The 12763-nt window shown below is 47.1% G+C and overlaps 1 protein-coding gene across 7 annotated transcripts in view; it reads right to left on the minus strand.

The window, feature by feature from the left end:
* pde4dip (phosphodiesterase 4D interacting protein) overlaps nt 1–12763 on the minus strand; it is a 138604-nt gene that overhangs the window by 64086 nt on the left and 61755 nt on the right. For 3 of the 7 annotated variants that reach the window (XM_071346328.1, XM_071346327.1, XM_071346325.1), the window contains exons 1-10: nt 6371–8684; nt 4127–4264; nt 3767–3886; nt 3437–3529; nt 2910–3119; nt 2679–2837; nt 2371–2460; nt 2061–2198; nt 1751–1930; nt 437–631 (exon numbers count right to left, since the gene is read on the minus strand). In XM_071346328.1, coding sequence (XP_071202429.1) covers nt 437–631; nt 1751–1930; nt 2061–2198; nt 2371–2460; nt 2679–2837; nt 2910–3119; nt 3437–3529; nt 3767–3886; nt 4127–4264; nt 6371–7678 — 2631 coding nt within the window. In that variant the 5' untranslated portion in view covers nt 7679–8684. Of the gene's footprint in view, nt 1–436; nt 632–1750; nt 1931–2060; nt 2199–2370; nt 2461–2678; nt 2838–2909; nt 3120–3436; nt 3530–3766; nt 3887–4126; nt 4265–6370; nt 8686–11599; nt 11654–12578; nt 12694–12763 lie in introns of those variants that run through there. The other 4 variants (XM_071346329.1, XM_071346330.1, XM_071346326.1 and 1 more) reach the window with 2 other exon arrangements.

A 12763-nucleotide genomic window follows, 5' to 3' on the forward strand; every position in this document is an offset into this window, starting at 1 on the left:
TTCCTCTCTCTTCCCCTTCCTCTCTCTTCTCTCTCTTCCCCTTCCTCTCTCTTCCCCTCCCTCTCTCTTCCCCTTCCTCTCTCTTCTCTCTCTTCCCCTCCCTCTTCTCCTCCCTCTCTCTTCTCTCTCTTCCCCTCCCTCTCTCTCGTCCCCTTCCTCTCTCTTCCCCTCTCCTCTCTCTTCCTCTCTCCCCTCCTCTCTCTTCCCCTCCCTCTCTTCCCCTTCCTCTCTCTTCCCCTCCCTCTCTCTTCCTCCTTCCTCTCTCTTCTCTCTCTTCCCCTCCCTCTCTCTTCTCTCTCTTCCCCTTCCTCTCTCTCTTCCCCTTCCTCTCTCATCTCTCTTTTCCCCTTCCTCTTTCTTCTCTCTGTTCCCCTCCCTCTCTATTCTCTCTTCTGTACTGGTGAACTGGAAGACCAGGTCAGTTGGGTTGAATTACATGGATGTATTGGTCCCTGGTGCTGATGGTGTCGAGCAGGTCCTGAACCAGTGTGTGGTGCTCTTGGGCCTGGCGGCTACGGTCGGACAGCAGGTCCTGGAACAGTTTCTCCTTCAGAGAGAGGCGAGCCTTCAGCTCCTCCACCACCTCACTGGGTCCTGCCTTCACCTTACCTAGCAAGGCTCCAGTCAGGTCCTGGGAGGAGAGGGAGAGGGAGAAAAGAGGGAGAGGGAGAGGGAGAAGAGAGAGACAGAGACAGAGACAGAGACAGAGAGAGAGAGAGAGAGAGAGAGAGAGAGAGAGAGAGAGAGAGAGAGAGAGAGAGAGAGAGAGAGAGAGAGAGAGAGAGAGAGAGAGAGAGAGAGAGAGAGAGAGAAAATATAATTTAATAATTGAAGAATTACGGAGAAAGAGTTTTTCAATATTCTGTTCATTTGACAAATAAGCACCAATCCTTATTTCTCTTTCAAATACTGTGTCCAGGTTACACTGTGTCCAGGGTATAGTGTGTCCAGGGTATAGTGTGTCCAGGGTATAGTGTGTCCAGGGTACACTGTGTCCAGGGTATAGTGTGTCCAGGGTATAGTGTGTCCAGGGTACACTGTGTCCAGGGTATAGTGTGTCCAGGGTACAGTGTGTCCAGGGTATAGTGTGTCCAAGGTATAGTGTGTCCAAGGTATAGTGTGTCCAGGGTATACTGTGGCCAGGGTAAAGTGTGTCCAGGGTATACTGTGTCCAGGGTATAGTGTGGCCAGGGTATACTGTATTGTGTGGCCAGGGTATAGTGTGGCATGGGTATAGTGTGGCCGGGGTATAGTGTGGCCGGGGTATAGTGTGGCCAGGGTATAGTGTGTCCAGGGTATAGTGTGTCCAGGGTATAGTGTGGCATGGGTATAGTGTGGCCAGGGTATACTGTGTTCAGGGTATACAGTGTCCAGGGTATAGTGTGGCCAGGGTATACTGTGGCCAGGGTATAGTGTGTCCAGGGTATAGTGTGGCCAGGGTATAGTGTGGCCAGGGTATACTATGGCCAGGGTATAGTGTGTGGCCAGGGTATAGTGTGGCCGGGGTATAGTGTGGCCGGGGTATAGTGTGGCCAGGGTATAGTGTGGCCAGGGTATAGTGTGGTCAGGGTATAGTGTGGCCAGGGTATAGTGTGGCCAGGGTATTCTGTGGCCAGGGTATAGTGTGGCCGGGGTATAGTGTGGCCAGGGTATTCTGTGGCCAGGGTATAGTGTGGCCAGGGTATAGTGTGGCCAAGGTATAGTGTGACCAGGGTATACTGTGGCCAGGGTATAGTGTATAGTGTCTTACCTCAGCCTCCTTGGTGCGTGTGTGCAGGGCGTTCTGTAGCTGGCTGATGAGTGCATCTCTCTCTCTCAAGCTGCAGCTGTGTCTCTCCTCACTTTCCGCATGATGGCGCTGTACACTCCTCCACGCCTCACACACCTGCTCCTGCTCCAGACCCTTCCCACGCACCAGCACCTCCAGACTCTAACACAGACACACATATACACACACACAGATAAATATATTAAAAATGGTGTGTGTGTGTGTGTGCGCGTATGTCTGTGCGTGTGCATGTGTTTATATTAGTGTGGTGTGTGTGTGTGTTCATCAGTACCATGATGGTCTCTTCGTTGTTGGACAGTACACAGCGTTGTCTCTCCAGGTCTCTCTCCTTCTCTCTGAGCAGCAGCTGTAGCCGTCGCATCTCTCCCTCCTTCTCCTCCACACAGTGGAACTTCTCATCCACCGCTCGCTGAGAGGAGGGAACATCATGCAGTAGAACAATATAATGCATCTCTATGAGAACACAGCTGTCAATCAACACCCTACATGACACTGCTACCATGCCCTGCTGTATCATGAGTTTGATGTAACAGCTGTAGTTGTTCTTATGGGGTTCAACTCTGGTAGTGTATGTGTCTCACCTCCAGTGCTCTGTCCCTCTCCTTGATGCGCTCTTTCAGTTTGGAGAGGAGTTTGGGCCCCTGTTGCTGGTCCAACAACTCTGTGTACTCCTGAGACAGGGACAGGGTTGTGTGAGGAAGGCTGTGTGTGTGTGTGTGTGTGTGTGTGTGTGTGTGTGTGTGTGTGTGTGTGTGTGTGTGTGTGTGTGTGTGTGTGTGTGTGTGTGTGTGTGTGTGTGTGTGTGTGTGTGTGTGTGTGTGTGTGTGTGTGTGTGTGTGTGTGTGTGTGTGTGTGTGTGTGTGACTGTGCGCATCTCTGTGTGTCTGACCTGCACAAGCTGCTCTTTGCTCTGAAGCGAGGTCCTCAGCTCTCTGATGGTCTTCTCCATGTCCTCCTCCTCTCTCAGTCTCTCTCCTTCCTTTTCATTCAGCTGTTCCTTTCTCTGCTGCAGCTCTGAGCGAACTTTCTCCAGCGCCAGATGCAAGTCCTAGAGACAGGTAGCATCACACAGTCAGTCTCATACAAAAACACATGTTAACACACAAGTAAATGCACAAACCTGGTTGTGTCTGTCAGTGCTGTGTCTGTGCTCCATGGCCCCCTGCAGGTCTTGCTCCAGGCGGATCAGGGCTCTAGTGAGGTCCTCCTCCTTCCTGGTAGCCTGCCGCTGGGCCCTCTGGCCTGCCTGCAGCTCCAGCTGGGCCTGGAACAGAGAGCCCTGGAGGGCCAGCACCTTCCCCTGCCCTCGCACTGACTCAGCCCCAGACACCTGCACCGAGATGAGAAGGAGAGAGGAGATGAGGGGGTGGGGTAGAGGGAAAGCCAGAGAGTGAAGAGTATACAGAGTTCTAAATGACAGGGACTTTACAGAGCGTTTCATTAGATACAGCGTGCTGTGAGCATGGGTCTTGGAGACCATTATAACATAACCCATTATATGGGTTATAACCCATCTCAGTCATTTTAAAATATTGGGTGTTTTCCAGTGTAGATTACTGCATAATGTATACCACAGGAGGCTGCTGATGGGAGAACGCTCATTGCATCAGGTGCAGATTTTATTCAGAGCATTTTAGTGTGATTTACCTGTCGTGTCTGGACCTGGTTTCTGTTGGCCAGGTCTTTGAGAGAACACAGCATGTCGTTCTGTTCCTCTATGACTCGGTACAACTCTGCTGCCTAAGAGAGACACACACAAAACACAAGTATCTTATAAGTAACCTATTGTTCATCAGTGGTGGAGAGAAATACATCAAGTGTCATTGAGAATCTGTGTACTTTTTGTCAATGTCTCTTCTTGTGTGCCTCTGTATTTCTCAGTGTCTAATTTTCAGAATTTTCTGTCTCTCTCACTCTCAGTTTTTGAAAACTCCTCTCTCTCTCTCTGTCTCCATTCCTCCCTCCATCCTTCCATACCTCAGTGTCCTTGCTGTTGATAGTGTCAGTGAGGTTGAGGACGTTTCGTTCCTGTCTCTGTGCCTCCTCTCTGACCAGGCGCAGCTCACACTCCATGTCCCCCAGTCGCACCTGCAGCTTCTACACAACACAGTCCCGGACACGTCAGAGTCAGGCTAAACATTATATACAATATAACAGTTCACAAATTATGTTACCATGTTCATAAATACTTTATAAGCAAGCCTTTAATTTAAATGCTTGATTTTGGTTTTAATTGTTTTAACATTGAATACATAATCCACCCTGTCTGCTATGGTCCAGTAACGTAACAATAGTAAGACCTACAGAAATGTTGAGTGTCTGAGGGGGAAGTGGTACCTGGTTCCTGGCCTCGCTCTCGCTGATCTTGGCCTGTAGAGAGTGGACCTGGAGCTGGGCCTTCTGGAGCTCACTAACACAGTGACCTGCAGCACTCTCATACTGCGACAGCTTGCCTTGCTGCTCATCTAGCAGCCTCTGAAACACACCAGAACACACACAGAGGTTCAGGTTAATACAATAGATATACAGATTCACCTACACACACACTTCCCATGCAGTTGTGTGAGAGAGTGGAAAGTGATGAGGTCAGCTAGCTCACTGCTCGATCACTTCCTGAGAAAGAAGTCCCCGTTTCCATGGCAGCGTGGTGTTTACTTCCTGTTTGTTGTTTTTCAGATGTACAGATACAGATTGATCTGTACAACCACCCAGCCTGTTGGGGTTTAAAATAAACCACAACTCCAGGGTTACATCTAAGAAGGGCTATCTTTATTAATGTGAGGGACTATTTTGGTCTGCATGGTCTCTAATAGTCAATAATAGGAAAATAACTAAATTGTCTTCATCATTTAATTTCCAGGATCAGCCAATCAGCCTCTTCAGACTATCACCTGGAATATGTGTGATACGATCCGCTCTCACATGCTGTCCTGTAAACTCATTACAGGTAGGACACACACACACACACACACACACACACACACACACACACACACACACACACACACACACACACACACACACACACACACACACACACACACACAGGACTCAAACTGGGCTCTAATGACTGGATGTTGTTCCATTGGCTTAGTGAATCAACAACCCAGTCACTCCCCGAGTCATGCTTATCAACAGGCCAAGTTTGGGGTCACTTAGAAATGTCCTTGTTTTGAAAGAAATGCACATATTTTGGCCATTAAAATAACATCAAATTGATCAGAAATACAGTGTAGACATTGTTAATGTTGTAAATGACTATTGTAGCTGGAAACAGCTGATTTTTAACTTCTTATGGCTGGGGGCAGTATTGAGTAGCTTGGATGAATAAGGTGCCCAGAGTAAACTGCTGAAAACTGTTGTGCTGATTAATGAAGCAATAAAACTGGCCTTCTTTAGACTAGTTGAGTATCTGGAGTGTCAGCATTTGTGGGTTCGATTACAGGCTCAAAATGGCCAGAAACAAAGAACTTTCTTCTGAAACTCGTCAGTCTATTCTTGTTCTGAGAAATGAAGGATATTCCATGCGAGAAATTGCCAAGAAACTGAAGATCTCGTACAACGCTGTGTACTACTCCCTTCACAGAACAGCGCAAACTGGCTCTAACCAAAACAGAAAGAGGAGTGGGAGGACCCGGTGCACAACTGAGCAAGAGGACAAGTACATTAGAGTGTCTAGTTTGAGAAACAGACGCCTCACAAATCCTCAACTGGCAGCTTCATTAAATAGTACCCACAAAACACCAGTCTCAACGTCAACAGTGAAGAGGCGACTCCGGGATGCTGGCCTTCTAGGCAGAGTTGAAAAGAAAAAAGCCATATCTCAGACTGGCCAATGAAAAGAAAAGATTAAGATGGGCAAAAGAACACAGACACTGGACAGAGGAACTCTGCCTAGAAGGACAGCATCCCGGGGTCACCTCGTCACTGTTGACGTTGAGACTGGATAGAGGAACTCTGCCTAGAAGGTCAGCATCCCGGAGTCACCTCTTCACTGTTGACGTTGAGACTGGATAGAGGAACTCTGCCTAGAAGGACAGCATCCCGGGGTCACCTCGTCACTGTTGACATTCAGACTGGTGTTTTTCTTTCAAAAACAAGGACATTTCTAAGTGACCCCAAACTTTTGAACGGTTGTGTAGGTAGTGTAGGTCTACACTATGAGCCTGACAGACAGACGAGGCCAGCAACTGGCTAACTATTAACATGACAAAAAGCCTGTCTAACACGAGGCCGCTGCCATGGCTACGGCCATGTTGCTAGGATAGCGATGAGAGTGGTAATCATGGGGCCAGCTGTGTTCAGCTGTATGATTGGTGGATGGCTGAAAAAGCCAATCAAATACGGCCAAAAGCCTTGGCCTTGTTCATTCATATTAAATAATAGACATTGAAACTGCAGATTAGCTGGAGAGGATCCATCTCAACTGTAATATCACAGACTATGTGGACATTCTACAAATCACTAGGGGAAAACTGGCAGAATGAAGCTCTATACAGGGCAAGGCCCATAGAAGCTGATCTGGTAGTTCCAGTGTGTCTGATCTAAGAGCCTGGGGCTGGTGGTTGTCCTGCTGGCTACCTGCTGGAAGCGGAAGGGCCCACACTGCACATAGTCATCCAGCCACTGCTCCTCCATCGCTGAGAGCTCTGTCTGCAGCTCCTGCTGACTGCTGGGGGTCACCAGATCTGGGATGGCAGGGTGGGAGTAGAGCTCATAGTCTGGGGTCCTGAGGGACTGGGGGAGACCCATCTCCAGTTTGGGTTTAACTAGGATAGGGAGCTTGCTGCCTTGAGGGGACTTTAGAGGTCTGTACTCCCAGTTCCTCACTAGACTTAGCGCCAGCTCCAGGGTCAACTCAGAGACTGACTTGTCCCTGGGGGCCTCATCCCACTGGAGGTGGGGGCCCCTCCTCTGAACCCTCCCTGGGTCCTTCTCTCCTCTCTCTCTCTCCTCTTCCTCTCGGTGGGTGGCACAGGACCGAGCCACGTCCACAGCTGTGTCCAGAGATTCAACCGACGTGCCCGGGCTGAGGGTCATCCTCTCTGGGTCCCCATCACACAGCGTCCTGTCGCTCTCTGGTTCCATGGGAGGGGACTCGGAGGGGACAGGCGTGGACTCTGACCCTGTGGAGGTCTCCTCGCCCCCCATGGTGCTGCCTGAGTACCGAGTAGAGGGTCCACAAGACGTGCTCCTCCTGCCCACCCACCGAGGGACCTTACACACAGCCTCGTAGTCAGAGTCGGCCACACGGAGAGCGGCGCATCCCCTGCACCGCCTGGAGCGGTGCCCAGAGAGAGCCTCCGATCCTGTGCACTGAGGGTGATGATGCTGGGTGTGGTGCTGGGGGTCTGGGGCTGGGCTCTGCTGGTCCTCGTGGTCAGCCCAGGACTCGTACACAGAGTAGGCCAGGTCGTCCTGGAGCAGGGCGCTGTACCTGGCCTCCTGCAGGGCTGAGAGGTCCACTACAGGGGAGTCACCCTCAGACCGCCCAGCACCCTCTGTCTCTCCTTCCCCAGTACCCCCCAGCCGCATCTCCATCCCAGTCTGATCCAGGGTCTGGTCCTGAGGGTTGTTCTTCCGGTACAGGCCTCCTATACACTGTCTAAGCCGGTCCTTCTCCTGCAGCAGCTTATGCAGGCGCTCCAGAGACAGGGCCTCCACACGGGCAATCACTGTGTCGAAACGGTACATGCGGTCCAGCATGAAGGTACACTTGGAGCAGGCGAACTCCCCACGGCCGTCGCGGGTCAGCTCTCTGCCCAGGGCGTGGGACAGCAGCACCTGCAGGTTGAGTTTGGAGGCCGGATGGAAGATCCATCGCCGTTGGTTACCGCAGAGCTCACGGGCACAGATCCGACACACTTCCTTCATTTTGACGTCCAACATCACAGATAATATCTGCTTTCAGTTTAACTGTGGGCTGGGGATTGTGTCTGTTCTGATTGCTCAGGCAATAAAATAAAGTGTCTTGTACCAACAGGTTGGATATCAATAATCCATCAATAAACCAATTGATTGAAATGATTTAGCTGTGCAATGTTCATGTAGTTTTCTTCAATGTGCTGCTTTCGCAACAACTAATGGGGATGCTAATAAAAGACCTAAATGTATTAAAAAAGTTATCTTCAACATAAACAGGTCAATATTATCCTAATACATAAACCAGTGCATTGTGCCATATTGCTGTTGGTAAAAACTCCTCGTTGGATCCTCGATGAGGACCGCATTACAGAAACGGGTATACCATCGCATTGCAGTGCTTTGAAAGGGCGCAATCATTTCTATATCAACGCGTTGACTTCTATTCAATGTCATCTAAAGAATATAGACTGTAATCAAACATAGTCAATAGGGAATATAATAAGGAAGAGACGTCTTTCATTTGTGATGAGCGCAGATAAAAATCCATTGTCATTGTCGTTGTAACAATGTCACTGTCTGCGGCAGGGGCTGCAGCACTTTCAGTTCGTCAATGATACAAAATGTAATCAAGCTGATAGATACATTACATCAAACCTTCTGGTTACAGAATCAAACTAAATTTGTCAGGCTATTTTTGTTTCACTGCCGAAATGCCGATGTAATCTCATATTTTCTAACAGTACTAATCCAAGACAACAAAATGACAGTTCCACTGTCTCATCGCGGCTAATCCGACACGAACACGGAATTCACCACCCGAAACGAAAAGACGGTAGCAGAGACGTCCTTATCAAAAATATATCCTTGTCCCGTTATTTTTCGGCTCCATGATAGCAGTTCACCGGACGGCGTGATGAGGATGGAACGGGAGGTTTGGTTTCCACGGGTTTTAACGTGCATAGTTTATTAGCCTAGGTAGGCTACCGAACAGGGCGAGATGGAAACGTTGACAGAGATTCACTGGACAACCTGCTCTCATAGCATTTCGTATTATTCTGTACATAAATCAGTGCCATTTAGTATGATACACTATGTTTCATATGTATGTATTCATTTGCTATTCCAATTTGCATGATATTGTAACGACGCTGGGCTTATAAAATTACAAAATTAAACAAGGTTACAAAATTGAACAAGGTTACAAAATTCAATTCGTTACAATATGTTACGAAAATTGCAAAATGTACAATATGTCATCAATTTCCAAAACATATGATATGTTACGATTCCAATTTGGTGTTGCTAACATTAGCTAAGTGGCTAACGCTAACATTAGTTAGCTGGATAACTTTATCTAGGCTAAGGTTAGGGTTAAGGTTAGGAGTTAGGTTAAAGGGTTAGGATTGGGGGAAGGGTTATCTAACAGGCTAAGTAGTTGCAAAGTAGCTAAAAAGTAGTAAGTACTTGCAATGTTGCTAATTAGCAAAAATTCTAAAGTTGTCCGTAATGAGATTCAAACACGCAACTTTTGGGTTGCTAGACGTTTGTGTTATACGCCCATTCCCCAATCTGACCTCAAGTAACCTTCTGTTTTATGTAACCATACCAAATGTAACATATACTGATTTGAGAATCCCGGAACCACATGTACTATGTTACATCTAGTCTATGAGACCAGGCTGCACTGGAAGGTACCATTTCACTGAAACAGGGATGATAGATTCCTCCTGGGCATAAGGCCTGCCTGACTGCCTGACAGTCTAAAAACATCACATTATGTAACCAAATACATTTATATTATTATTCCTTTAGATCCTCCCACCACAATTTATAGATATTCATAACATAGATAAGGTGGAAATTACTATAGGCCTATAAAGTATGCCTATAGAGATAGTCAGTATCTGATTATCTGTTTTATGACAAAAGCCATATCCCATTATACCCTGGTTATTATAATGCATAATATAAATATGAAGGCATAGCCTAATATAATATAACATCTAAACAAGTTAGCTTCTGAGCTGTGCAAGTGTGTGTGTGTGTGTGTGTGTGTGTGTGTGTGTGTGTGTGTGTGTGTGTGTGTGTGTGTGTGTGTGTGTGTGTGTGTGTGTGTGTGTGTGTGTGTGTGTGTGTGTGTGTGTGTGTGTGTGTGTGTGTGTGTGTGTCACTGTGTGCTTGAAACTTAGAATTAGGCCACCATTTCATGTTCATTTACTTGAAACGTGTCTTTCCACTCTGCTGAAGTCATAGGCTACTACGTTAGAATGAGTTCATCTGTACCCTGAGGCAGGAATTTCCCAGCAGCACCCAGGCTTTTGGCCTTCACACGGAGGCCCTCACGTCAGCCAAAAACATGAAGGGATAAGGGGAAGAGAGCCCCTGCTACCTACCAATCACATAATACTGTGTGATGCACTGATGGGAGTTTAGCCTAAATCCTGCCTCTCAGAACCCCTAGGCTTTCCCGTGCAGTAAGAGCATGAATCTTCCCCACCCAGCACCCTTTCATTACCAGTGTTGTTTATGTTGATGTAAATGATCAGTCCTGATTTGTTTTTTCCAGAGGGTGCAGACCTTTGGGAACTCAAGTGTACTAACCTCTAATGTACATTTGTCACCCAATAAGCTCAAATAAATTAATCCTGGAGACGAGACGTCATAACAGCGATCGACCCTAACGATCAACGCAATCAAAACTCTATTAATCCTAATCAGTGGGAATAACAACGTCTCTTTAGTCATTACTCTACTGTTAATTTCTCTGTAAGTGACAGAAATAAAGAGTCAAGAAAGGGTGACTAAATACATTTCCCTTTTGGGGTGTCTCTTTTGTTGGTGTGCCATGTAAACAACCGATTCATTCCTCCCGTAATTAAAATTCACTTACATCTTGGCCTTTTAAAAGACAGAAGTGCCAGACTGCAATGTGATTGTAATTATAGCTGCCGTGAGTTAGGATACCCAGTTTAACCTTTGAAATAACGGTGTGTGTGTGTGTGTGTGTGTGTGTGTGTGTGTGTGTGTGTGTGTGTGTGTGTGTGTGTGTGTGTGTGTGTGTGTGTGTGTGTGTGTGTGTGTGTGTGTGTGTGTGTGTGTGTGTGTGTATGTGACACATTTACATCAACATCACCCATCTTTTTGATTAGCTGTAATACATGATGCAAGTAAACAGGAATAGAAGAATATAATACTGTAGAAGAATACAAATTCAAGTCCCATTACATCCAAACCAGACAACATTGCATGATTTTCTCACAGTGCGTGCCATGGCAACAAGCAATATTATATAATACAGCTGAAACATGAAACCCAGCTAGATATGCACAATACTGTAGAGGGAGAGATTTTAATGTTGAACAATATTTCTGAGTGACCCAAATGCACCAAGCATTGTGATCCTTGTGCATTTGTGTAACAGCATGTGTGTCTGTGGCACCTTAAATGGGGGAGGACGGGCTCGTAGTAATGACTGGAGCGGAGTCAGTGGAATGGTATCAAATACATTAAACACATGGTTTCCAGGTGTTTGATGTCATTCCATTTGCTCCGTTCCAGACATTATTATGAGCCGTTCTCCCCTCAGCACCATGTGTGTATATATGTATATGTGTGTATGCAATATGTCCTCTATTTTACATGCAGTTTGCATTGGTTTCCAACAGAGGGCAACCTCCGACCATTTGTCCCTGCAGGGAGCATGGAGCGGGTTGGCACGGTTCTCACATACCATTGCCTTGCTATCAAACACTGGTCTCGGCAACGCTGGCTACAGGCCTTGAATTCCATCCCTCATCTCGCAAACTTCAGTTTATCATCATTTACTGCAGCCCACTTCACCAGTGTTCCTGTCTCTGTGTGTGTGTGTCAAACCAATGGAATCATAACCCTTCAGATTCCCACAACAGACATAGGATCGGATGGCAGTAATTCTGCCCCACATACCTGCATCTCCTGCTGGACACAGCTCTTCTTCCGACTCATCTCACCCCGCAGCAACTGTGGACAATAAGGATGGTCATCATACTCAATCTGATGTTCTTTAGAAAAATGTGAAAACAAATATATGAATGACAGGATTGCATTGCATGACATTCTGTGAAAAGGGTCACATTTTCTTATCAGGATATCATAGAGTTCCATTATCCTACTACATTCTAGGATTAGAAATAGACATGGAGGCACTCGTGAGTCCTGCTGCATACAATCTATAAACTCCATCTGTGATTCTCCATATCATGGTGGTGCTGAGGTGTGTTAGTCTAGTCTTTGACGAGGTGTGCTAGCCTTGTGATGAGGTGTGCTAGCCTAGCCTTGTGATGAGGTGTGCTAGCCTAGCGTGCCACCGTGGCATTAGTTGCCGGGGTGCCACTGACCTATATACAACATGCTTAGAAATACAGGACAGATATGGAAACAGTATCTCAACCATCTGGGTTCAGCCATTCAGCCGTTCTTGCAATTGAGATGGGGGAGGAGAGGGGACAAGGGGGGAGGAGAGGTATGGCTAAACAGTGGAGAGTGTGACCCATATCTCAATAGCTAGCTGTGAGCACAGTAGATTTGGCCCTCGCGTGACCTATCAAATATCCAAACCAGTACTAGACCCCTAGTCATAAAACTAAATGTCACCCGGCTTCATATTTGTGGACCGGTTAGGATTTGTGTGAAGATGTGTGTAGCATCTGTTTCTGTAGTAAATACTGTTTATCATGAACTGTAAATTAATGGTGAGAGAGAGAGAGAGAGAGAGAGAGAGAGAGAGAGAGAGAGAGAGAGAGAGAGAGAGAGAGAGAGAGAGAGAGAGAGAGAGAGAGAGAGAGAGAGAGAGATGCTGATGGGTTGTGTATACCAGATATATACAGTAATTGTGTACTCTATGTGACCCAGTTTGATCCCACTTCAATTGTGGGGTTTTGTTTACCTCTGCATCGCTGTCTTTCTTCTGGAGGGAAGAGGAGAGGTCATGAACTCTGACCTCCAGCTCTCCGACCCTGTGGCTCAGCAACCTCCTTTCTTCAGTCAGCTCCTCTATTATTCTGAGGGAGAGAGAGAGAGAGAGAGAGAGAGAGAGAGAGAGAGAGAGAGAGAGAGAGAGAGAGAGAGAGA

The sequence above is a fragment of the Salvelinus alpinus genome, chromosome 16 (assembly GCF_045679555.1).
Source record: "Salvelinus alpinus chromosome 16, SLU_Salpinus.1, whole genome shotgun sequence".
NCBI classification, from domain to species: domain Eukaryota; kingdom Metazoa; phylum Chordata; class Actinopteri; order Salmoniformes; family Salmonidae; genus Salvelinus; species Salvelinus alpinus.